The 27,359-nt window shown below is 48.9% G+C and overlaps 1 protein-coding gene across 4 annotated transcripts in view; it reads left to right on the top strand.

The window, feature by feature from the left end:
- The first annotated feature begins 1,162 nt into the window (after positions 1–1,162).
- NTN3 (netrin 3) overlaps positions 1,163–27,359 on the top strand; it is an 88,796-nt gene continuing 62,599 nt past the window's right edge. For 2 of the 4 annotated variants that reach the window (XM_034784451.1, XM_034784455.1), the window contains exons 1-3: positions 1,168–1,241; positions 23,133–23,211; positions 26,003–27,014. In XM_034784451.1, coding sequence (XP_034640342.1) covers positions 23,203–23,211; positions 26,003–27,014 — 1,021 coding nt within the window. In that variant the 5' untranslated portion in view covers positions 1,168–1,241; positions 23,133–23,202. Of the gene's footprint in view, positions 1,242–23,118; positions 23,212–26,002; positions 27,015–27,359 lie in introns of all 4 variants that reach the window. The other 2 variants (XM_034784453.1, XM_034784454.1) reach the window with 2 other exon arrangements.

Here is a 27,359-nt window from a genome sequence, read left to right on the forward strand (position 1 = left end):
GACGCTGGTCTAGGCCAGCAGTGTACATCACCCAGATCTCTGAGGCCAGTTCACTGCCCCTGAAACAGCCTAAAATGACTGCAATGCCCAGGGACTGCAACCAGAGCTGGGGACTCCCAGAACCTGCCAGGGCTTCCCCTGTGAGTGTCACCGGTGTAAAGTGCAAAGGCCACAGCAGCATCCTCTGGCACATGATGGTTATGTGATAGCACCCCTCCCCCGCCCCTTTGGGAAATGCATCCCACACAGGAGAGCTGAATCCTGGACATTGCTAACACTTTCCCCTCCAGACCCACTGTTTAGCTTGAGCCCAGCCTCCCCCAGGCCAGCCCCTCATTTTTCAATTTCCTAGAACCTCCAAGAACCCAAGTGCCTGTGAAGCAGAAAGTTTCCTGTTCTCACCCTTTGCAAAGGAGCTGGAGGTGAGGCACTCTCCCACCCACATATACCCTCCTATCCCCTTCTCTGTTTGCCATACTCTCCCTTTTCTCAGCTGAGCCTTTCTGCTAGCATCCCCCCTCTCCTAAAACATTTTGGCCCACTCTCCTCTGCCATCCTCCTCCCCTTTCAGCTCGTTGGCCTGACTTGGTTCTGTTCCTCTCCAAATACATGTTTGACATTGTTTTCCTCCTGTATTTCCTTTGCATTTCCCCTCTGCCTTTTCTTGCAATGGGGATGGCTTAGGCAGCCCCAGCTCTAAATAGAGTAGAAAAGGGAGAGCAGAGGGAGGGCTGAAGTAGGAGGGAGGAGGCAAGCCACATCACACACGCACACACCTCCCTGCATGTGATTAAATGTCTTGAAATCTGCTTCTGATTTCGTCGGGGAGTTGACTTTTCCCTTCTTTTCAACCCCTGGATTTATTGAAACCTTTTTACTCCGCTTCAAGGCAGCAGCTGGGGCTAAGTTTCTTCCGTCTTGCCTGTTTTTTCCTCTTTTCCCTTTTTCTCTCGTCCCTCCCAGCAGCAGTTCAGTGAGATCCAGGAGAAAGGAGGAGTGCAGCAGCTGGGAGAACCTTGAGAAGCGGCCAAGGGACTCGAGGACCAGGCGAGGGGCTGCTGCAGACCACATCGTGCGGGGGCTTGGCTTTGCTTTACCTCCCCTTCCCCCGAGATAAATAAACAAAAATCTTACCCCCGCGTCTGTGTAAAAGGGCTTTGGCGTCTGGAATTACACCCCTTCGGCTGCATCACTGCTGGGAACCGCGCATTACCAGGAACCGTCTACCTGCCGGGCTCCCAGTAAGTTGCTTTCTAGCCCTACGAGTCTATGACAGTGTTTCTCATTCTAAGGAGAGGGGAGAGATCTTATCACTGGGGTTGGGGGGAGGTTGTGTCATGTCTCCTGTCCTTTCCCAATGCTTCAACGCTTGTTTGGGGGAGGGGGGCCTTTTCTTTCGCTTACTAGTGATCTGGGGCGCGCAACCCCTGCTAATTCCGCTCTTTCCCAGGTAAACCCCGCTCAATGCGCTTTTCCTTTGCCCTCGATGCTTTTCGGCTCCCTTGTTCTCCTGGGCTCCCCCTGTCTGGGTTTCCTGTGGGATCCGTTCGCGGCCCCGTTCCGCAAGCGCAGCAGAGATGGAACTTTTCACCAGTTTGCACCCGCCCCGCTCCTTTGCTAACGCGCCGGGGCTCTAGCAGCCGGCGGTTTCCCAGGCGCTGTTTCCCTGGAGCTGGAGATCGTGTGACAGGCTCCGCTTTCCGCCCAGCTTGGGAAAGCGAGAATCGGGGGGCGGGGGCCAGCGAGCTCCGGGGCTCGGTCCGGAGAACTGGGCCGCAGCCGGAGGCGGTGTCCGGTTCTGCCGGATGCAGACCCGCTGGAGAGCCGCCAGGGGCTGGACACAGGGCACCCCGGGCGGGACCCTGCCAGATGGGCTGGTCTAGAGCCCCGCATTCCGGGGGGAGGGTGTGCGGGACCCCGAGCAGAGTCTGCCTGGCGAGGGAGACCCCTGCCTCCTACACAGCTCCTGGCTGGCCGGTCCCTGCCCCCTGCCCCGTGCGAGCAGCAGCCGCGCCGCACTGGGACTTCCAGCGGCCCGCTGCCCCGGGGGTGATGGCGGGGAGCCCCGGCTCCAGGAGCCCCTGGCAGTTCCCGGGCTGCGGTATGGGAGCTGGCTCTGAGCCGGGATGAGGAAGGGCCCGGGGCGCTGGCCTCTCTGCCTCTCCCCCGGCCCCTGCTTCGCCTTTAGCCGCGCCCGCTCCGTGGCGAGCCGCAGGCTCCCCAGCGCTCGGCCGCTTGTTTTATTTTCGGTTCCTTTGCAAGTGCAGAGCCCGGTGGCGGGGTCCTAGCTGCGGGAGGCAGGTGCTGGGAGAGGCCCTTCGGCCTCCGACCTGCGGGCTCTTCCCGTCCCATGCTGCTGCTGATCTCTGCGCCTTCCCCCGGATAGGCGAGGGAAAGGCCTTCGGGCAGGTGGCTTCTCCGATAGAGCCCGCTGCAGCTGGGCCGGGGGGACGGGCAAGGCAGAGATCTGGGCGTTTCAGTTGGCAGAGTAAAGAAGGAAGGTGTATGTGAGAGAGAGACTAAAAGTTAGCTGATCAGGGGATGGGATGTAAATTGGGAGGAAACGTTTGGTGGGGGGCTATTGAAGCCCTTGTTTCTTTATATGTTTGCCTGATCCGATATCTGCCCCCCGCCCCCAATCCCCATGGCACGCACCCTGGGGAGATGGGACAGAGGCATCTTTCTTCTTGGCCGATAGCCTGCAGAGTGGGATGGCCAGAGCCCATTCCAGTGTAGCCTGCAGCTTCTGGCCCTGTGGCAGTGGCAGGTGGAATGGGTTGAGTGAGGAAGTCCCAGTGGGAGACACAGGGTGGCTGCTAACGAATGAAATATGCCAAGTTACATGCAGAGGAGGCCCTCTCCTCCCAGAGCAGATTTTGTTAGGAAACCCTTCAGGCTTGTCTAGCCCCAGAAGTTGCACTGCTAAGTTAAATCAGAGCAGTTAAGCTAGTGCAACTTCCATGTGCGGACTCTCTTTCAGCCCTTTAAAACTCATTATACCAGGCCTGGGCTACACTTAAAAGTTAGGTAGACATAGCTACATCACTCAGGGGTGAGGAAATCCATAGTGTTGTAGCTCTGCTGACATGACCTGGGTGTAGATGCAGCTAGCTCAGCGGAAGAATGGTTTTGCCAATGCAGCTGCCATTGCTCAGGAAAGTGGAGTTTCCACAGTGACAGAAAAGCTCCCTCTGTGGCTGTAGAAAGTGTCTATGCTGCAGCACCATAACTCTGGTGCCCTAGCTGTGCTATTGTAGTGTAGATATGGCCTCAGGTTATAGTGTGCCTGCAAGGCCTGGCTTAAGCTTGTACCAGCATCGCTATGTTGGTTGGGTGGGGAGGAGTGACTTTTATTTTACCAACATAGCTGTACTGGTATAAACTCTAGTGTAGATGCCCGTCTAACAGCACAAGAAGTGCTTTGGCAGGAATCACTGTCTGTCAGGGCACTCCTGTAAGCTATCCCGGTAGAAGTGTTTGTATGCCAGTCTGAACTGCTCGAAGGGTTTGTTGTGATCTAGCTGTGTGGATATAGCTATGCCAGCAATACTTTTCTAGTGTGGACAAGGGCTCTGTCTGCCCTACATGCTTATGGCCACATAGCACCCTTGTGTAGGCACAGCCTATGCCAACAGAAGGAGTGTTTCTGCAAGGGAAGGAACACCACCTCCCTGAAGGACATTAGCTCTGCCGATAGATGCACTCTTCTGCTGGCACAGCTGCAACTACACTTTTTGGGGTAGCTGTGTCACTCTGGGGGATGGGTGTTTTCACACCTCTGACTGATGTAGCTATGCCAGCATCAGTGGCCAAGGTCTGAATTTAGCAGTGCAAACTAAACTGCTTTAAGCCGGGTTTAAACTGGCCTGAGTGTCCATGCACAAAGCTGCACCAGTCGAACGACATCATTCCAAAATCACAACCTTTAGTTTGTCGACTCTGAGGGGACCAGGCCTATATACCTGCGATGGGTGGAGGCCGACTCTGGGTTGTTGCTTTAGCCCCACTCCCTCACACACAGCCTGCATGTCTGTTTGCATTTTGGGGATAGGCAAGAGGGGCCAGGGACGCAGGGACAGGGGCTCCACATAAGTGTTGAATGCAAGCTCAAAGGTAACTTTAAAGACTGCCTTTTTTTTCTGCAATATTCCCTTTATAAAACAGAGGGAGCTGATGTGCTTTTATGCTTCTGTTGAACAGCCCAGCTCTGTGTGGAGGTCCCAGAGACCAAGGTTTGGATGGGGGTTGGAGCAGGGTACTATGGCCCGAGGGGAATACAGATCCTCAAGCACAACTTAAGGGGTGAAGGGGAGGTTTCTGAGCATGGGCCCAAGGGAGGGTGGGGATGTGAGCCCCACATACTGAGAGGAGTCCAGGTTTAGTGCTGGGCACAGAGCTGGGTTTTACAAGGCATGAAGTAGGTCCAGGGCCTAAGAGATGTGTGAGTCCCAGAAACAGGCCTGAGAGGACATAGGCCTTGGTGCAGGGAATACTGGGGCCTCAGGGGGATGCAGGTTTCACAGCTTATGGCGATACAGGCTTCCAGGCAGGGATTCTGGGACCCAAGGGGACACAGGTGTCAGAGCAGGAGGCTCAGGTTCTGGGACCTGAGGGAACACGGGTTTCAGGGCAGGGGTTCACGTGCATCAGGGAATCCAGGCTTTGAGTGAATAAGGCTCTTGGAGTGTTGATGCCTGGACCTGAGAGCAGTGCAGCTTTTGGAGCAGGGACTGTGTTCTGCATCCTAGGAAAGCTTAGTATTACTACGTTCGCCAAGCAGCTGGTAGTACTCAGGGTTCGTTCAGCACCTCATTCTCCTCTCACCTTTCCCCAAGTTCTGCACAGGGCACTAAAGGTTTTTCCATATTCTGTCTTGCCTACGATGGTAAAAATGTGAGTCCATCTATCAAATCTATTCTAAGTCTCACAGACTTGGCCTGCACTCAAGCACAATACGCAGCCATGTGACACAAGGAGAGTTAAATGTCTTACCATTAACCAAGGAGAAACATTAGATTGACTCCATGTCAGAATGAAATAGATTTCTGGACCCGTTGTCATATGCCGCCCCATACCATACGTGAGCTATCTTTCAAAGCCAGCCAAGAGCTGTCATCTATTAATAACATATTAAATATTCATCCAGTCTATTTTAAACATCTGTGCCCGGCATGTTATGAAAAGACAACAAGGAACGTTATGGAAACCAGATTACTTTGTTCCCGGACGGGACGCGATGGGGGCAAAAACAATAGGAGTTCTGCAGCAGAACTGTGAGAATCCCACAGCCCCGGCAGTCGGGATTGGATCAGCAGTAATAAAGCCCTCTGCATACCAAGTGATAGTCCTGAGAGCACGTGACAGAGTGGAACAATGCGGCAGGAATGTGTGAAGGGGTTTAGGACGGCTGGGCCAGGATTAAGGTCGTGTAAAGCAACAAGTCGGGCACCATTAGACGTTACTAAATGGTTTAGTGTCGGGACAGCCGCACTATCCCAGCTTTCCGCTCCTGGAAGAACAGTGGCTCCAGGTGTCTTCTTTAGCTGCTGTTGGGCTTGGAGTGTTGTTAGTAGGAGAAATCACATAAGTAAGCATTGGAGTGAAGAGCTTTTCAGTCAATGCAGCAGACTAGGTCACTCCCTGAAATAGAATCAATTTTTCAGTATGTGCATCTAAATCATCCCAACCTGCCCCTTCTGTGTGGTGTCTTTACCCTGGGGGTCCAGTGAGCAAAGCTGGAATTGGCAGAATCTCAGGGTTAAAATCATGATGGCCATTGTGATCTTGCTAGTTTCAGTTCTTTTCTCTCAGTGTGGTACTAAAAACTCTGCAAAACAGCTTCCTAATGATAACGGGAATGCTTTTAAGCAACCATTCATTGGCAGCTCTCCCTGCATATGTGACTGTCTTTGTTCAGGTTTGGGCCTCTATGGATTTCTCTCCATTGTTTTGATAACATAGGAAATCTGGTCTCTTTATGGAAGACTTTCTCCCCTCCTCCCACCACCATGTCAAGACTGACATTTATGTAAGCCAAATTCTGAGAAATTAGGCCAGATTCTGAAGGACACAAGTGTAAATTGGGAGTAATTCTACTCACTTACATGCAGTTGCTTATGTCTTCTTCTGGTGTAACTGAGATCAGGATCTGGCCTATGTAGTTTAAACCATAAAGTTCTGTTTAGTGTTACCTGTATTTATATCTTAGTAGTGCCACTGTGGTTTCACACAGCTTGCATAATACTGTCTCATTAGTCTGCAACAATGCACTGTAGTGTCCAATGCTGTGAATGCCTGTTCCAGGGAAGGCTCTCTTGGATGTTCTCCCTGTATTATAGTGTGTGCGTCCATACATGTATGCTTTGTGGAGTGAACAGCAGATGCCTCCAGACCCAGTCTACTCTGAGAATCAGCAGAATGTGACCAAATCCAAGAGCAAAAAAATTGGTGTGTATATATATATATATATAGATAGATAAATATTTTGTATTGATTTCTGATATTTAAATTAAAAATGGGCCAGAGGGACAGAGCACATAAGGAAACACCAGGAACCTTATTAGCACCATTGACATATAGTGCATCATGCTGTGCATGTGCCATTAGCAACCTCCCCTGTGTACACTGATCATTCCATTAACCCTCTCCCATGGGTGTGCTGGAAATGCCATTAGCTCTGTCTCTTTCTGGTCCTCCTCGGGGTACTGTTGGAGCACCTCGCCAGCTTTTCTTCTAGCCATGCTGTCGGTGGTGTCCCAGGCGTACAGCTCCTTGGCCAGCACCCGTTTGTTTGGTTTAACTGTTATCTGCATTGCCACCTTATGTCAAACCAGACCTTGGTCTCACCGCTGGCTGTGTGGAGTTTTTCTTTTCATTTTACATTTTTCTCAGTTGTGTTTTTATCCCGGCAACACATGGAATGATTTATCCATGGCCGGAGCTGAGTTTGGTCTTGGCACATTCTGCTCGTAGGTTGGGGACAGAAACATTCCACAGCTGACGCTGCGCTAAACATGCACAGGAAGCAGAGCCAAAAAGCAGTTGGGAGGGCAGAGGGGCTGGTTCTGCAGTGAAGGGTACTTGTGGGTGAAATAGGCTGGACCCCCGTGTTAGAGGGATCACCACTTAAGGGGAGCCCCTGCTACAAAGAAGAGTTCAGAATCTGCAGATTTCTCACCATGTGTTTCAATGGGAGCAAGAGAGAAAGGACTCTCTCATTATATGGACTAGTCACTAGACAGCACCCTGCCTGTTCTGGTACTAGACATATCCTATTAATGGGGCATACTCCAGTAGTTGACACCCATCTATGGTTTTACCTTTACCCTCAACTATTTTCTGATTCCCAGCTGCATCTCACTTGGGAACTGGAATTTTTCCAGAAGATTTGTGGAGCCACTGGGGGGCGTTGTGCCAGGGATGAGCAATGGACAGCTAGAGGAGCATGGCAGGGCAGGATGGGACTTTTGGCTGGAGCCAGTCTTACCTACTTCACAGTCCCTGCTCCCCCCTCTGTGCTCCTAATGTAATCGCCTTCCCCAGCTGCTGTTTCAAAGCAGAAAACGGGTGCCGTACTCTGACAAACTCCATACATTGATCTTGTCAGCATTGAATAATGAGCCAGATTAAGCCTAATGAACAAGTTTCAGAGTAGCAGCCATGTTAGTCTGTATCCGCAAAAAGAACAGGAGTACTTGTGGCACCTTAGAGACTAACAAATTTATTAGAGCATAAGCTTTCGTGGACTACAGCCCACTTCTTCGGATGCATGCTCTAATAAATTTGTTAGTCTCTAAGGTGCCACAAGTACTCCTGTTCTTTTTCCTAATGAACAAGTGCAACATTCACTGTAGGTCTCCAATCTAAACCAAGCAGAAGGAGCATAAGCTCAGCAGTCTTCATATGAAGGCTTGGATGATTTATATGTCGTTCCTTATTTTTTAATTATCTTTCTAACGCTGCTGCTCCTCCGTCCAGGCTCTCACATCTAAATCATTTCCACATGGGGACACTGCCTATCCCTCGCATTACAGACCCCAATATCCCTTCTCTGCCCCTCACCTGCTGCTAGCTAACTCCTCAGGGTATCCCTTCCCTCTCCCTTCAACGTTAGAACCAAATTCCCACCTGTGCCACCTGTTATTTTCCTCTTTTTAAAAACCTTCATTCATCCAATCAGTGTGCAGAATCAATACCATGTGGCCTAGGTGACCAATCATCTCTTCTAAATAGTGGATAATTAATCCTGAATGATCAAAGTGAACAGCTGGTAAACAACACAGAGGTTGAAGTCAGTTGGTGAAAATACTTGTGAATAATATAGACAGCCCCCAGAGTCAGGATCCCTTTGGCAGGGCTCTGTAACTGAAATTGGGGTTGAAATAATAATCAATATTATTTTAAATGAATAGTTTAACCAGATCTAGTGGTGCCTATAGAGAGCTGCTTTTTCTAACTGGTTGCTGGGGTCAGGTGCCACATGGCCCATGACTGGGTGCTGAGGTGAGGGGCCGCATGGCATCGAGGCCTGTGACTGGGTGCCAGGGAAGGGGGATGCCTGGCACTAGGGTTTGCTGGTGACAGGATGGTGCCCACACCTGTCAAGTACAGTTGGACTTTGGGAGATGGGCTCTTTCTGAATCTATTTGTTAATCTGCAATTTCTTGTTTAATCTGAATTCCCCACAACCACCTTGCTCTGATTCCCACATCCTTGTGACTGAGGTTTTTGGAAAGGGTCCCCTGCTCCTCGCCAATGCCACTGGATGCGTTCTTGCTGATTGTCATTGAGCATCTTCATGTCGGAGGGCATTGGGCGTGGCTGCACTGTAACAGAGCACATACCTGCTCCCTCCTCTCCAGACAATCTTAGCTCTCCGCTGGAGCAAAGGGCAGCTTGCAAACGAGCTCATCCCTCACTGATCCTTGGAACTAATCCCCGGGGGTGTGCCAGGCAAGCAAAGGAGGGGAGACCAGACTTTCCACTTCCAAACTAATTCCAAATAAGGGAAAGTGTTTCCCCAGAGAGCTGCTGGAAAAGGGGGCCTGTGAAAATCCCTGGAATGAAGCTTTATTTTCCCATTTCCCCAAGAGAAAAAAGATCCATTTTATCTGCACTGTACTCTCATTTTTGTTACTATATAAAAACAGTAGAAACTGCCCTGTGGAGAACAATCCTGGTGCGTAGAATGGATGGTGATCTGACAGTCCTTTTCCATCTCGGAGTTCTGAGAGTCTGGGCTGATTTCACTAATTCAATTAGTCTTGATTAACAATCGCCCACTGCAGTCTGTGGGCACCGTGCTGTCCATTCAGACAACTAAGCACCATGTTGCACCCCAGTTGCTTTAGCTAGTGTGCTAAAAATACCAGTGTAGCTGGGATAGCATGGGTGGTGGCTCAGGCTAGCTACCTGAGTACCAGCCTGCTTAGACCCTCTGGGTACATTCTCAGTTGGCTAGCATGAGCCGCCACCCAGGCTCCCCTAGGCTACTCTGTTATTTTTAGCACACTGGCTTCCAGCTGCAGTGTAGACAAACCCATAGAACATAGCTGCGGCGGCACGAGCAGCAGGATGGGGCTAGCTGCCCAGAGTACAGTCCTATCCGAGATCAGAGGTACTCAGGGCAGCTAGCCACTTGGGCCACTCACACCTCTATGGCTACACTTTTATTTTTATCATGCTAACTTGGACTGGGCTAGTGCAGATATATCTCCTTAAGTGGGAATTTTACACCTTCAGGCTCTAGTGTGGACATACGGTTAGACATCTAAATGACACACATTGATCTTGCAGTTATTTATACCCCCATAACTGTGGTTGTAAAACAGAAGTTCCATTTAAGGCCAAGCTGAAAATCTGGCCCCATAAATTCTCTCCCTTAAGACATGCAGAGTAAGGATATCCACAGTTAGTGTTTATAAAATGTTTTAAGAGGCAACGTGTTTAGGTGTTAATGGAATAGTTACTTGATTATTAAAATCACACTGATTTCTAATGTAAAAATGTAATACCTCCTTTTAAACCTTAAATCCTATCAAGGCTCCAAAAAATAAACTAGCAGGGGAAATCACGTCACTTACCACTAAAATGCAGCCACCTCTAGGGTGGATTGTGGCACCTGTTTAACAGTGTGCAGCAACACCACACGGCAGTTTAGGATAGCAAGTCAAGGAAAATATCCAGCTGGAACTGTAGTGGGAATTCAGGGCTCCGAAGGACACTTTTGAGAATCCATTGGTGGCTTGTTCCTGATAGAGAGTTAATGATGGGCTCTCACAGCCCGCAGAGGTGCTAACTCAGCTCTCACTGAGGGCGTCTGAAGAGCCTGTCCGCTGGCGGAGTAAAAGCACTTGCTGGAGCTGGTGGTGTTACTCACAGTGTGTATTGGTATAAGTGAGATCACATTCAGGTCCTTTCTACTGTGCGTAACCTCCAGAGTCTCCATTGGACATGTTAACTGGGGGAGGGGCTGCCCTAAATTTTCTCCCCACCATGGGCCTCCCTGGTAACTTGCCAGTAGTCTGTGGGTCACGCTGAATAGGTATCAAATGGAGCAGATTGTAGCTGCTGTGATCTGCAATAGGCAGGTGAGGCCCGCAGATACCACAGTCCCCAGATCTCTTTCACTGGTGTCCTGAGGTGAGTTCTGGGTGGTGTGTGTGTGGTCTCTGTCTATGGGATGGTGATAATGATTTCCATTCATGTGGGGCCTCTGCAACATTGATACATTAGTCTGCAAGTGTTGGCTCATTGCTTGACACAAGTGAGAGGCAGAAGCAGCAACCAAAACTGAAGCAAATGTTTTGGCACCAAGCCGTCCAGCCCCAGTCCTGCCTCTCTCCTTCAGCCCTTCGACTGGGTGAGTTGCAGAAGCATCTGCTCCTCTGTAGGGGAGAGAAAATATTTACTCAGCATGACTCAGAAAGCCAATAAAATGAGAGAGATGGGCATTTATCTGTGCAAGGTCCAAGGTCAGGCCCTGGCCACAGCCCGTGCTGCTAATGGGAACCCTAGCACAGTGCACTTGTAGCTGGCTGCTGGGTTGAGGACAGAATGAGGGGGTGGCTTGTTGTGACCCCCCTTACATGTCAGCATAAGGATCAGCCACAGTCTGGGCTTTTACGTTTCTGTCACTAATAGTGAGAGTTCAGGCCAGACCCTCAGCTGGGGTAGATTGGCACAGCTCCATTGAAATCAGTGGGGCTGCGTCGCACCCGCTGGGGCCCATTATTAATCGTTGTTGGTTCCTAGTGCTTGTGTTTATGCTTTCAGTTTTCACTAGCGGATCCATTTTTTTGATGTGCCTCTTTATTTTGGAGTGCTGTGGAAACTGAGCCTTGGGAATGGAATCTCCCGGGGTTACTGCCAAAAGGGTTTGTCATAATACGAGTGGCGTGTCTGCCTATTGCTCCGGGAATGACTGAAAATGGCCCAGACGCTCCAGGATGGTGTGCTGCAGATGGAGAAACATTGGTAGAAGCTAATTCCATCCCAAAGGCTGCCAAAACCCATTACAAGCCAGGGACCTGATCCTGGTCTCACTCCTGTCTGACAGCAGGATGACTTCAGTAGAGCAGAGGTTGATTTACACTGGTGTAAATGCTAGCAGAATTGGGGGATACGTTTTTATCATAGACATGGGGTTTAACAGGCCTCTGATTTTACTCTCCATAGGCTGAGTTTATCCTGGTGTAAGCAGGGGCAGTTCCCATCAGAGTCAATGGGAGCTGAGGGTGCTCAGCTCCTCCCAGATGCAGCATCATCTCAGCAGCAGATCAGGGTTTTGACTGTTCACTATGGATTCCTCCTTCTTGCCTCTCTTTCTCCTTGGCAGAGATTTTTCCAAGTGGGTCACACTCCTGGATTATATCACCACATTAGGCTGCTTTGTGAACATGTGGACCCCATCTTCATTGCGATGCAGAGCCATAGATACGTGGCTGAGGGATTATGCTGTTTGCACCTATGGGCTGGAGAGCAGAGGTCTGGTTTTGCACTGGTATTGTGTACCAGCAGGCGGGGGGGTTGAAAAACAGATTTTTTTTTTAAATCTGATTTAAAAAATATTTTTTAATTTCAATTGGATTTTTTTTATTTTGTTATTTAAATTATAATATTTTTCCTTTAAAAATAAACCTGATTAAAATTAAAACTGAATTTAATACAAAATATGTTAAGACCCACACATTTTAAAATCCCTTAAAATAACTATGCTGAATCCATGAACCACTATCAAAAACTTTGCATTAAAGGCTGCTTTTCATTATAAAGAGAGATTGTCCCCCCTGATTCTAACTTTTGAGGTCAAGCTTTATAAACACAGCACAATAGATCATGTAATGTATTAAGGGCTTGTTTTGTGTAACACATCTACAGCTGATATGCTGTTTTGTGTGTTTAATTAAATTCCAATTACTATCCTAATGCAGACTGACACTAATCTTGAGCAAAAAGTTAACTAGCCAGTAAATAAGCAATACATCATTCACCATTTTCTAACACACTAACAATGTACAATTAATAAGAATCCGAAAATATTACACTACATAATTGCTTAAATGCATATAGTTATTGTGTACCCTCATAGGTTGCAAAAAGATGTACAAAATCTCATGTAAAGGCTCTATTTAGCTGTAAATCAACATAGTTTAATGGTTATATCAACCAATGAGAAAGTACCTTTCTTTAGAAAATTACTTGAAGCACAAATAGAAAAGTTGATTAATGATTTAAATGGAGGCTTTCCACTTGGTGATTTAAATGGCTGACTTAAATTGCCTTGATTTAAATCAATCCACTCTGCCAGCAGGTGATGCAGTTGTGGAATCATGAAGGTGTCTTTGCAGTAGAATGCACACTAATGTGTTTGCTGGTGGGTTCTGGCTTGCAAATATTAGCAAGTTTGGTTTTTTTTAAGTATTATTATGATAGGTCCTTACTGAGATTGGGGCCTCATAGTGATAGATACTGTGCAAACAAAGAGCAAGAGACAGCCCTGTCCCCAAAAGCTTACATCTAAAGCAGGGGTAGGCAACCTATGGCATGCGTGCCGAAGGTGGCACGCAAGCTCATTTTCAGTGGCACTCACACTGCCCGGGTCCTGGCTACCTGGTTACCGGTCCGGGGGGCTCTGCATTTTAATTTAATTTTAAATAAAGCTTCTTAAACATTTAAAAAACCTTATTTACCTTACATACAACAATAGTTTACTTATATATTATAGACTTATAGAAAGAGACCTTCTAAAAATGTTAAAATGTATTACTGGCATATGAAACCTTAAATTAGAGTGAATAAATGAAGACTCGGCACACCACTTCTGAAAGGTTGCCGATCCCTGGTCTAAAAAGACAAGACAGCTCCTGCTAGGAGAAAGGAATGATTGTCATCTCTATTTTACAGAGGGGGAGCTGAAGTACTGAGAGGTTAAGTAACTTGCTCAAAGTCACACAGGGATTTGAAGCCACAGTTCTTGAGTTGCCAGCCAGTGCCTTACACACAAGACTGTCCTTCCTCTCCATTCACTCATTGATTTAAAGCAGTCTCCTCCTGGCTGCTCATGTTCACGTGTGCTCATGCAAGATACATTTGGGAGAATTAAATTTAAATTTTGATAATCTCATCTGGGAACAAATGAATCCTGTACAGGAATTTGCCATTAGAAGCTATTCCAAATGTAATAAATAACTGAAGCATAATAGGGTGAGATGTAGGGAGGCTCTCCAAGGCCTTGTAGGGTGACCTCTCTGCATTGGGGTCTTTTGGTGGTGTAGTGGAGGAATGCTGGTGTGTCATAAACAGACGAGTCATGTGTGGTAGTCTCTCTCCACTGAGAAAACGGGAGCTGGGTGTGTTGTTTGGACTCTCTGCACATAGGATAACAGGGTGCACTATGTATCTGGGTTTGGCTCTCTCCCCATGGCATAATGGGGAAGCAGTGTGTGTTAGGGTCTCTCTGCACAGGAAAACAGGATGGGCTAAATGTATATATTCTGGAGTCTCCATAGGATAACAGGGTGGGCTCTCTATCTTTGGGACAACTGGGTGTGCTGGAAAGGGAGTCTCTCCATGAGACAGGGCCAGGCACATTTGGAAAGCTACAGCTTCATTGGTTCTTTGTTATTTTTTAAGTAGGTTCCCCTTAGTCTGGGAATAGGTTGAACTGAACCTGGAATCAGGGCCAGGGAGTGTCCAAAATCAGAGCAGGGCAGGACATAAGAGCTCAGAGGCAATGAAAGGTATAAAAGAAACAGGAGCTTCCTTCCTGTGCTATGGCTCTTTTCCCCAGAGAGCTCCCCCGTCCCCAGGACAGCTGGTGTGGTGTAACTCGCCCTGCAGGCAGACCAGACGCAGTGGCATACGCACACAGATGAGCAACGTGTGCAATGGCATTAGCCTTGTTAGTTTGTAGGAAGGGAAGAAATGAATGATAGCCCATTGCACGGAGAGCAAGGAGTCTGTAAACACCAAGAGCCCTCTTTGCACTGCCCTCCGCCAGGCCAGCACTGAGTTACCACTGGGGTTCTCTGCTGCTGGGTAGGAGATGGAGTGAGCTGGGCTGTCCTCCGTGCATTGTCCTCTGCCAAGAGGATCTAGCTCTCCTAGCAGCTTGGAGGGAGAGGAAGAGCAGCTGGTGGTGTTTTCCAGTGTCCTCAGATCAGGATTCAGCACTGATCTCATGTGCTCTTTTGCTGGACAGTTCCCAGTGCACACTGGACAGAAGAGGAGCAGCTGCAGCATCCTGCCCCTCCTGGCAGAGCTTGGGATGGGAGATCAGTGGGCCTCTCTCTCTCTCTCTCTCTCCCCCTCCCTGCAGCTTTCCTCTCCTCATTCTGTCTGGGCCTGAGCTGAGCTCTGAAATAGCGGATGCTGGCATTGGACTGGGGAGTACTGAGTCTGGGCTGCTGCTGGATTAGCCCCAAGGGGATTGAAGTCCCTGCCCAAGGTGCCAGACGATCCAGTGTGTGCTGGCCACAACACTCAGCAGGGTGTTTAAGACTTATTAAGTGGGGGCGATTAAAGGGAGTTTGTAGGCTGGGGAAATGAGTGCTTGGCCTCGGGTGGGGGAGACTGATTGTGTTGACTAGAGGTGTGTGTGTGTGTGGGGGGGAAGGCTGCTGAGCAGGTGTGGATTGCACACACTCACAATAATGCATCTCTCGCTCAGATCAGCCATTGTCCCTTGGGAGGTGTTAGGCGAAGCAGCCGCCCTGCTATAAATCAAGGGTTCAGTCGCAGACCAGCTAGCTGCTTTGCTGTGTCTGCTGGCCCTGCCAGGAGTATTTCCTACAGTCAGCATTATCCTGTTCTTTCTCTTCCACTGTGTTTTTGCTGTTTGATCCCAGCAGCGCTGCAAGTCCGGACTGTGCCTGTAAAGGGAAGGAAGCCACCAGACAGGCTAAACTAATGCTCTTGACAGGGAAGCCAGTGACCATCTGCACATTTCAGTTAGCGCAGCAGCACCAGGGAGAACCTGACAAGGGGCCCAGTGAATTAGGAGAGAAGGAGTTAGAGAGGCTGGGTCTTGTCTGCATGAGGAAAATTTGCAATGGTGTTATAACTACATCAGCCTTATTGCACTGAAGCAATCACCTAATCTACTGCTAGTAAGCAATTTACCAGGGGAAATTACACTGCTGCAAGCTTTATTTTGTAGTGGTGGAGCAGTTGTCTGCATTAGGGGTTTACACCAGGGTAGTTACACTAGTGCATTGTGCGGGCGGGACACAGAAGGACACAGTGAGACAGGCATCTTGGTTCAGGGTGCCTGACACTAGGAGATTTAGCAGGCTGGTAATGTTTGGGGGTTTTGGGTGTTACCCCTCCCTGCCTCCAATTATACACAGCATTTTGCTGACATGTTAAAGATCTCCAGCACTGCATTGAGGCGGTAACGAAGCAATGCATTTGCAGAGGAAAGAAAGTCATACATTCAAACAAAACCTTCATTTAGAAAGAGTTAAGGTTGGAAGTGTTTTCCAGGGGAGTCCAGCTGCCACTGTCCCCAAAATGACACTTGCTCTACAAAAACGTTACAGATAAAAAACAAAATAACCAAAGAGCAAATGTTAAAAAATCTGGCAATGAATAGACAAGGGCTCCGGTCGTCTCCCCCATTATCCATCCATCATTGCTGCTTGGCTTATGCCCAAATATTATGTCCTCGCCTTCTTTTGCTCTGTAGTGAAGATGTGCTGTTGGATGGACGCTGTTGAGTTATGGATTGTTTGTTAATGATGCAAGAAAGATTTCCAAAGGAATTTGGTCTCAGAAGCCTTTAGCTTAGTCAGAGTTTGATCAGTTTTCTCACAATGCCATGTAGTGCTGGAGTCAACAAATCTGTGTTCTGAAGGAGGTCAGACTAGATGACCATAAATGGTCCCTCTGGCCTTCACATGTACAGGCCTTTCCATGCCTAGTGGTGCCATGACTGGTCTGCTCTGTGTTGTGAAATGGGTTGATTATATCATCTGCAGAAGCCTATTGCTGTCTTCCCTGACATATGAAGTTGGAGGAGGGGGAATGACACTAGACAGAAACTTCCTGGTTTATTGGCCTCCCCCCATCCACATCCCTGCCTCCAAATCAAAGCAAGGATGAAAAGAGGCCTCTGCCTTTCCCTGCCATCAGATTGGGGATGGGATTTGTGGCACATACCCATGAGCCCCTCTCTGCCCTCCCCAAGATGGGTTCAGTGGCTAGGACGCTAGCCTCGGGCATAAGAGACCTGGGTTCAATTTCTTGCTCTGCTACAGGCTGCCTGTGTGACCCTGGGCAAGTCCCTTATCTGCTTTGTGCCTCAGCTTCCCAATGGGGATAATAGCCGTGTCCTACCTGCCAGGGGTGCTGTGAGGATAAATACACTACTGATTGTGCGGTGCTCTGATACTAGGGGGCCATCTGTGTACTCTAGCTAGGTAGAGGAGAAGCTGGTTCTCTCTCCCATGATGGGATATCAGGGGAGGAAATTTTCCCCACCAAGCCTGGTATATGGAGGCAGGTCTCTCCATCCCTCTGTGGCTGGATATTATGGAGACAGATCCCCTCTCATTCCCCCAGGGGGCTATTGAAGGAGGACAGTTGTGGTAAAGGAACAGGTTGGGAGTCAGGAGATCTGGCCTCTAGCTCGGGCCCTGCTCCAGATTTTGTGGGTAACCTCAGGCACATCGGTACTGGCATAATAGCACTTCGGTCATTGTTTTAAAATAGTCTCTTTTGAATGCACAGATTCAAGCAATTAGGCATCTATTTGTCCTACGCACACGGGCACTGGTATTCCTCGGTTAGTTTGGGTGCAGAGTTGCATGCCAAGAAGAGACCGATCAGATTCTTGATCGCTCAGTGCCTCAGTTTCCACACTTGTAGATCAGGGGTAACAACACTTAGCTGTCTCAGGCTGCATTCAGTAATGTTTGAAGTGCTTTGAGATCCTCACAGGGAAGGTCCCATAGAAGTGCCAAGTCTTATTGTATGGGAAGGCCCCGGTGTTTACATAGCAAATTGCCCCTTCTCTTCTGACATGGATTCCTGCTGAAAATAGATACCAAATAGGTGGCAAGTCCAGGGATCAGTCTGAGGGGATCCCCAGTGACGTGCGGGAACCCCCTTTCCCTGCCCCTCTCCTCCTGTTGGCTGGAGTTGTGAGGAGTCTGGTGCCAGCTCTGCTGTTCCAAAGTAGTCAGATGCATGGCTGTGTCTTGGCCAGGGAAGGGAGGAGCTTCCCAACCCGTTAGTGGTTTTGGCATTAGGAAAAGAGTGAGCTTCCTTCCAAAGGGCCAGCTCCATTCTTTAAAGCAAAACTCCTAGATCATGTTAACTTGGTCCTCAGCCTCGCTCCCTTCTTCAGCGGGAGTGAGTAGCTGTATGGTCAGGAGTGGTGTACAGGAGAAGGTGAAAGGGGGTGAAGTCTGAGCCTTAGCAATGTAGGGTTTGCCATATTGGATCAGAGTTTGAGCGTCGAGTATAATGCCTCCAATACTTGATTCTTCAGAAGGAAGCGACAAGCCTGGGCCGGCTGTGCAGTGGTTTACACAGGGGTTGGGGAAGGATATGGGGAAATCTTTTCTGCATCACTAATAAAATGAGAATATTTAAAAACTACAAAAAAACACAAAATATGGGGAAGAAAGTGATTTAGCTTCCCCTACATGCATGCTCCAGGACTAGTCAATGGAGGGTGCATCCAGCCAAGTGCCTGCTGGGAAGACTGTCCTGGCCTGTGCTTGGTGTATCTGCAGAAAGAAAAATTCTGCAAAGTAGCAGTTCCTGCTGTTCTGAATAAATACTCTGACCTGAGTTGCAGGGTGGGAGCAGCACTGATTCCCCACTCTGGCACTTTGAGTGCAGAAGGTGGGGGCCCGCAAGGATTCTAAAAATTAATACTGGCCACTCCAGGCTTGTATTAAACTCCCAAGGTTACAGTTTCTTTCTGACCTCGGATGGGTAGATGCTGCCACCACCCAAATGCAAAAAACCCCATTGAAACCAGAAAGGCACACTTGGGAATTCCTTCCTGTGGGGTACCCTCAAGCTGTTTGACTTTGTTAACCCTTTACAGGTAAAGCAAGCAGAGAACAACCACCAAGAGGGATTCCATAGCCAACTGGCTGGCTGGGTGTCCACAAAAGGGAGTTATCCCCTGTCTCATTTATTACAGCTGGCATCTCTGTTTTCCTAAAACTCCTTTTAAGAGGAAAATGCCCAAGTTTGTCAGAAGCAAACATCAGCTCCCCAGGGCAGGGCCGTCTTTCCAGAGCTGAGGATGTGGCATGGTTGCTTGTCCTGCTATTTCTTAAGACAGTCCCAGTTTTGACAGGGCCATTGAGAGTTTAATCGCCTCTTGCTGCATCTTCAAAGCCAATAGCACATCAGCACATCTTCAAGCCATAACAGGGGGATGTTGCAATTTCCTAGTGGAATGATACAAAGTCAAGATGTCTTGTTACATGGTTATTAGGATGTGGGGTGGAAGAATCCATCTCCGAGGACTGAGATTTCTCTCTCTCCCATTTCATTTCTACTTATACCAGATGCTGATCTCAGCTGTATGGCTGTAAATCCAGAATAACTCCATTAAGCTAGTGGAGTTACTGTAAATCTGCACTGGTATAACCAAGAGTAGAATTTGGCCCGTTGTTCATACTCTTCTTTTAGAAGCTTGAACATTTGATTCCAATGGATTTTTTGTCCTTTACAACTTGGCAGACACTTTTGTTGGCTTTTTTTTCATCCAGTCTCCCCTCCGAGCTTCATCTGCCACCTCTGACCCTGTCCAGGAACCTGAGAGTAACAGAAAATGTTCTGGGGGTCCTGTGGCACCTTTGAGACTAACAGAAGTATAGGGAGCATAAGCTTTCGTGGGTAAGAACCTCACTTCTTCAGATGCAAGTAATGGAAATCTCCAGAGGCAGGTATAAATCAGTGTGGAGATAACGAGGTTAGTTCAATCAGGGAGCCTCCCTGATTGAACTAACCTCGTTATCTCCACACTGATTTATACCTGCCTCTGGAGATTTCCATTACTTGCATCTGAAGAAGTGAGGTTCTTACCCACGAAAGCTTATGCTCCCTATACTTCTGTTAGTCTCAAAGGTGCCACAGGACCCTCTGTTGCTTTTTACAGATTCAGACTAACACGGCTACCCCTCTGATACTTGACACCATGCAAGGCACTGCATTTAGCCGTATGGAATGGAAATCTATCAACCTCATGAAGAAACTTGCACAAATACAGACAGAGATCATCTTCCTTTCCAAATGCAAACGGATGGACATCATACCAAATGGACTGAAGGTGAAAAATCCATTGCTATCTACATACTGCACAGACCACAGTGAGAGATTATGCCATACATTATCAAAGAAACTGAGGAACCACCTGATCAGCATCCTATACAGCAAACAGAAAAACATCAAGAAAGAGCTCTCCAACCTGGAGACTTTCATAAATAACCAACCCTCCACACAAATGGACTTTACTAAAATAAGACAGGAGATCTACATTACACACCTCACCTCTCTACAAAGGAAAAAGGACCGTAAGCTGTCTAAAATCCTACCTGCCACATGGGGCCACAACAGGGGTACCCCGAACTCACCCAGCAATATCGTCAATTTATCCAGCTACACACTCAACCCAGCAGAAGAGTCTGTCCTATCTCGGGGACTCTCCTTTTGCCCCAGCACCCCCACGAACATGATACAGTTCTGTGGTGATCTGGAAGCCTACTTTCGCCGCCTCCGACTCAAAGAATACTTTCATGATAACGCTGAACAGCGCACTGATACACAGATACCCTCCCACCAACAACACAGGAAGAAGAACTCCACATGGACTCCTCCTGAGGGTCGAAATGACAGTCTGGACCTATACATAGAATGCTTCCGCCGACGTGCACAGGCAGAAATTGTGGAAAAACAACATCGCTTGCCTCATAACCTAAGTCGTGCAGAACGCAATGCCATCCACAGCCTCAGAAACCACCCTGACATTATCATCAAAGAGGCTGATAAAGGAGGTGCTGTTGTCATCATGAACAGGTCTGACTACCAGAAGGAGGCTGCCAGACAACTCTCCAATACCAAATTCTACAGGCCGCTTTCCTCAGATCCCACTGAGGAATACACTAAGAAACTGCACCATCTACTCAGGACACTCCCTACACTAACACAGGAACAAATCAACATACCCTTAGAGCCCCGACCGGGGTTATTCTATCTACTACCTAAGATCCACAAACCTGGAAATCCTGGACGCCCCATCATCTCGGGCATTGGCACTCTCACTGAAGGACTGTCTGGATATGTGGACTCCCTACTCAGACCCTACGCCACCAGCACTCCCAGCTATCTCCGTGACACCACAGATTTCCTGAGAAAACTACAATGCATTGGTGACCTCCCAGAAAACACCATCCTAGCCACCATGGATGTAGAGGCTCTCTACACAAACATCCCACATACAGATGGAATACAAGCTGTCAGGAACAGTATCCCTGATGATGACACAGCACAACTTATTGCTGAGCTCTGTGACTTTATCCTCACGCACAATTATTTCAAATTTGGTGACAATATATACCTCCAGACCAGTGGCACCGCTATGGGCACCCGCATGGCCCCACAATATGCCAACATTTTTATGGCTGACCTGGAACAACGCTTCCTCAGCTCTCGTCCACTCATGCCCCTTCTCTACCTACGCTATATTGATGACATCTTCATCATCTGGACCCATGGGAAGGAGGCCCTGGAAGAATTCCACCATGCTTTCAACAGCTTCCACCCCACCATCAACCTCAGCCTGGACCAATCTACACGGGAGGTCCACTTCCTGGACACCACCGTACAAATAAGCGATGGCCACATTAACACCACCCTATACCGAAAACCCACCGACCGCTACGCCTACCTTCATGCCTCCAGCTTCCACCCCGGTCACACCACACGATCCATCGTCTACAGCCAAGCACTGAGGTACAATCGCATCTGCTCCAACCCCTCAGACAGAGACCAACACCTACAAGATCTTCACCAAGCATTCTCAAAACTACGATACCCACACAAGGAAATAAAGAAACAAATCAACAGAGCCAGACGTGTACCCAGAAGACTCCTGCTACAAGACAGGCCCAGAAGAGAAACCAACAGAACTCCACTGGCCATCACCTACAGTCCTCAGCTTAAACCTCTCCAACGCATCATCAGTGATCTACAACCCATCCTGGACAATGATCCCTCACTTTCACAGACCTTGGGAGGCAGGCCAGTCCTCGCCCACAGACAACCTGCCAACCTTAAGCATATTCTCACCAGCAACCACGCACCGCACCATAACAACTCTAACTCAGGAACCAACCCATGCAACAAACCTCGATGCCAACTCTGCCCACATATCTACACCAGCAACACCATCACTGGACCTAACCAGATCAGCTACAACATCACCGGCTCATTCACCTGCACGTCCACCAATGTTATATATGCCATCATATGCCAGCAATGCCCCTCTGCTATGTACATTGGCCAAACTGGACAGTCACTACGCAAGAGGATAAATGGACACAAGTCAGATATCAGGAATGGCAATATACAAAAACCTGTAGGAGAACACTTCAACCTCCCTGGCCACACAATAGCAGATGTAAAGGTAGCCATCTTACAGCAAAAAAACTTCAGGACCAGACTCCAAAGAGAAACTGCTGAGCTCCAGTTCATTTGCAAATTTGACACCATCAGATCAGGATTAAACAAAGACTGTGAATGGCTATCCAACTACAGAAACAGTTTCTCCTCCCTTGGTGTTCACACCTCAACTGCTAGCAGAGCACCTCACCCTCCCTGATTGAACTAACCTCGTTATCTCCACACTGATTTATACCTGCCTCTGGAGATTTCCATTACTTGCATCTGAAGAAGTGAGGTTCTTACCCACGAAAGCTTATGCTCCCTATACTTCTGTTAGTCTCAAAGGTGCCACAGGACCCTCTGTTGCTTTTTACAGATTCAGACTAACACGGCTACCCCTCTGATACAGAAAATGTTCTGTTGGTTCTGGACAGCAGCCCCAGGGACCTTGACGTAACAGGGAATGCAGTGGGGCTCCTAGGCAGCCGCAGTAGCAGGAATGATAGGGCATTGGTTAATATGCACTGAGCATAAAGTCTATGAAGTATCACTGAACCACAGCCCTATTTTTCATGCCCTGTTGCACTGTTTTGTCAGGTCACTGTTATCACTATTATATATTGCCTGTATTGAGAAAGCTCCCAAAAGCCTCCATCAGGCTCAGGGTCCCATAGCGCTAGATGCTGTATGTTTGTACACAGACAGACATGGCTCCTGCATGGAAGAAATTAAACCTAGAGTGAAACAAGATGAACATGCTAAACAAAAGCTGGGGAGTGGGGAGGGAGATTGAGGATGAAGAAGGTAAGATCCAGTGGTTACATAGATTAGCTACATGCACAACTCCATGGTACTGGTCATTCCAACTTGTCTGAAATGTAAAATAAACCGAATCACCTGTCCTGAACTGCCGGCCAATCTAGCCATCAATAGTTTCCTGTAGAAGTAGATCTTAGAGTGGGCAAGATCACCCTTTATATGCGTTTAAAGTTTCTCTTTCACAGGCCTCCTGTACAATAGAAAGTTTCTGCTTAAATTTCCCACCATTGCTTCCCCGGTTCAGCTTGGCCACTGATGGCAAAGGTGAGAGCTAGACAGGCATGCGTGTCATTTCTGTGACATCACATAAGATATTTTCACTATCCTGCTCACCCAAGCATGGGATTTAATTTTCTACATGCTCACGGGCAGACTCACACACAACAGTTGCTACATGTCAAGCACGTTCATGCATGTCACAATTTGCATGACTCTTCTGTCCCCCACCCCACCACGTTCACTGATATTTTCCTCCGCTTCATGCGCCCTCAAAACCGGAATATCTGCACAGCTATTTTTAACCCCACAGCCTGAGCCCGCAAGCCCAAGTCAATTGATCCAGGCTCTGAGACTTGGCACTGGGCATTTTTCTTTGCAGTGTAGGTATATCCATAGGGCTTAAAACACAGACAGAGGCTTGCAGCCCTGTCTCCAGTAGGGCTCCCACCATTGCTAGCATGGAACTGCCGGGTTAGCACCAATGGGAGATTTTAGTTGACATTTCCAAGCCTAGAGTCAACCTGCCGCACTAAAAACAAGCCCAGCGTGTGGCTGCACACAGCTTGACAGTGATAGAGAAAGGGATCCTGGCACTAGTGTCACGTGGTGTGAGGAGTCAGTGCATCAGAAACTGGGCTGCCCCTGCTGTAGTGGGTTCTCCCCCCTCTGTGCTCCCCACAATCGTTGCTTCACTCAGGCCTCATCTATAGTCCCTACCTCATCGGGGGGTTGTGAGGAGAAATACATTATGATGCTGAGGCACTCAGATCACTGCAGTGATGGGGCCAGATAAATACCAGTAGATAGATATGGAGGGCACAGAAGAACCAAAGCCAGATAGAAAAAGTTTGCCAGGGTAGCTACACCAGCAAACCCTCCTAATGGAGGTGTAACTTCTACTGGCACAATTGTGCTTTTGCCAGCACAGCTTCTACTAGGTCCTCAGTGAAATAAGCTAACCCAGCAAACCCACTCTTTTCTGGACTAACTGCATGTAGGTCTTGTAGAAAAGGCTTTTACTAGTATAAAAATGCCACACAATATCACCCCCTAATTGACATTCCACTATATTCACAAAGGTTTCTCCTGAAGACCCCCCCTGAGGATGGGTGACTATCAGGAGAAGCCAAAGGCAGGATGAGGGAAGAGGGAAGGAAATTGCTTGATTAACCTCCCATTCAGAGAATAAACTCTGGCCCTGGCTTTGCACTGGGTGGGACAGGCCTTGTTCTCTCAGAGAATGGCTGCCCAGTAAGCTCTGCTTAGCCCTGGTGTGTTCACACCTCCCCCTCTGACTTTGATGTGGGACACAGAGTTTGGAAGCTGGCTGGCTCCCCTCCCGGGGGCATTGGGAGCTAATTAAATCCCTGCATTCTCACCCTGCCTCAGGCAGGAGCACATGGGGAGGGGGGCGGGAAGAGAGAGAAGGACATCAGAGGTTCTGGAGTAATTGAAAGATTGACACTGGCGCAGGAGGGAAAGGGAGCAGAGCAGTGTGAATGGACAGTGAGAAAATGCTAGGGGAACATTGAATTGGGGTCAGGAAAGCAACCTGGGCTGATGCACCCCACCGAAATCTGGACACTCCAGTGTAGCATGAGCTGCTTCCTCACTGGGAATTCTTAGGCTTTCACTGACTCTCAGTGCAATTCAAACTGGTTTTGTTGGCTGGCTGTACAAGTGTGGCCAAAACACAGAACGACAGAATCCCTGCGTGATGTCAGAGGCGCTTAGCGTACATTGCAGGTGCTCAGACACTAAAGTGGTGAAGGTAACAACAGAGTGATTAATAATGATCAGGCTTAGCTCTTATGCACAGCTTTTCACACATAGCTCTCAAAGAAGGCAGTATCCTTATCCCCATTTTACAGATGGAGAAACTGAGGCCAGGAGAGGGGTAAGTGATTGGCCAAGGTCTGACAGCAAGTCAGTGGCAGAGTTGGGAATAGAATCCAGGTTTCCAGGTGCCCAGTCCCCAGTTAGTGAGAGCCCCTTCCTAGAGCACTATGGCCAAGAGTCTCAAAAGTGTTTAAGCACCTAACTCCCATTGATCTTTGAAGACCTGGGCCTGTGATCCTAACTTTGGCAGCTCTGAATGTGTGATTATCTTCAGTGTTAATGACTTTACTGGTATGACAAAGTGCACAAGTGTCGCCAAAGTTAATATATTGGGTAGCGCTGGCAGTTACTCACTGTCTTCTTCTCTTAATGATACTTTGCAATTTTTTTGCACCTTCTAGAGGAGGCTCTCCAAGTGCCTGAGAAACACCAGTCTCACTGTGCCACCGGAAAAGAGGGGAATATTCTCACTTCCGTTTTACTAATGGGAGCCTAGGGACAGAGAGGTTATGTGACTTGGCTGAGGTCACAGAGCTAGTTTGTAACAGAGCCAGGAAAAGAACCAGAGCTGTCTGACTCCCAGCCCATTGTCTGCACTATAAGGCTACCCTTCCTCCCTTAACCCACAGGCCCATATGCTATCTGTCCAGCTGTCTGTCAAGCTATTTTATGGAGCAGGGAGATAATCATAAATGAAGTGTTACTGAGAACCCTGCCCCCCCGCCATCTAAACGAGATCTAGCTGCTTTCCGTGGTTACAAATCTGGGAGAAAGGCACCCAGAGGAGAGATGTCATCAGACTCAGACCTCTGCATGCTCGCCAGCACTGGCAATAGCCAATCAATCAGCTCTGGCTGTTCTCTGCCATCTGACACAAGCATAACCCCCAGCCAGCCTCCAAACACTGGTTTGGCCTCTGCATTTCTACCTGCCAAAAGGGAGCTCAGACCTTGGGGGTTGGAATGTGTGATTCACTGCTCCTTTGCTTTATGTTTAGGGAGGATTTGGCTTGTGTGTCTTGGAGAGAGCTTGTCCGGCGAGGATGGATCTCTTGTACCTCTTACGGCTGCTGCTTACCGCCTGTGTGTTCGGCCTGTCCCAGACAATCAACCCCTTTGTGGTGCAGCAAACTGCATCCGACCCTTGCTACGATGAGAACAGCGCCCCCCGGCGCTGCATCCCCGAGTTTGTCAATGCTGCCTTTGGGAAGGAAGTGCAGGCCTCCAGCACGTGTGGGAAGCCTCCCACTCGCCACTGCGATGCCTCAGACCCCCGCAAAGCCCACCCGGTATCTTACCTCACGGATCTCAACACTGCCTCCAACATGACGTGCTGGCGCTCTGAGAGCCTGCACCTTTCCCCTCAGAATGTCACGCTCACCCTCTCCCTGGCCAAGAAGTTTGAGGTGATTTATGTCAGCCTGCAGTTCTGCTCGGCCCGGCCTGAGTCAGCAGCCATTTTAAAATCTATGGATTATGGCAAGACCTGGGTGCCTTACCAGTACTACTCCTCCCAGTGCCGGAAGATCTACGGCAAGCCCAACAAAGCCACCGTCACCAAGCAAAATGAGCAGGAGGCGCTGTGCACTGATGGCCACACAGATCTGTACCCGCTCACTGGGGGCCTCATTGCCTTCAGCACGCTGGACGGACGGCCGTCCGCCCAAGACTTTGACAACAGCCCAGTGCTCCAGGACTGGGTGACAGCTACGGACATCCGGGTCATTTTCAGCCGCCCCCATTTGTTCCGGGAGCTGGGGGGCCGGGACAATGAAGAGGACGATGGCGGGACCAGCTCGTTTTCATACTATTATGCCGTGGGTGAGTTCCAGGTCGGGGGGCGGTGCAAGTGCAATGGGCACGCCTCCCGCTGCGTGAAGGACAAGGAGGGCAAGCTTGTGTGTGACTGCAAGCACAACACTGAGGGCCCCGAATGCGACCGCTGCAAACCCTTCCATTATGACCGCCCGTGGCAGAGGGCCAACGCCAGGGAGGCCAACGAGTGTCTAGGTAAGAGATTGCTCCTCTTCCTCGCCCACCACAATCAGATCTGGGAGCGTGTGCAGAGAAGCAGGGGCAGATGCACTCAGACAGCATTCTGTCTGTCTATATCACACTTATCAACATGGTATCTCCAGAATGATCAATGGAGCAATGCCAGGGATGAATATGGCTCAGTATTTTCTGTCTGTCTATGGGTATGTCTACACTGCAGCACATACGGACAGACCTGAGCTAGCATTGATCTAGCTAGTGTGGGTACTAATAGTAGGGAAGCTGAGGCAGCGAGGGCTGCACAAGGCCGGCTGGGACCCTGGGTATGTAGTCAAGCTGCTGCTTTATTGCCCAGGGCTT

Source organism: Trachemys scripta, chromosome 10 (genome assembly GCF_013100865.1).
Source record: "Trachemys scripta elegans isolate TJP31775 chromosome 10, CAS_Tse_1.0, whole genome shotgun sequence".
Taxonomy (NCBI): Eukaryota; Metazoa; Chordata; order Testudines; family Emydidae; genus Trachemys; species Trachemys scripta.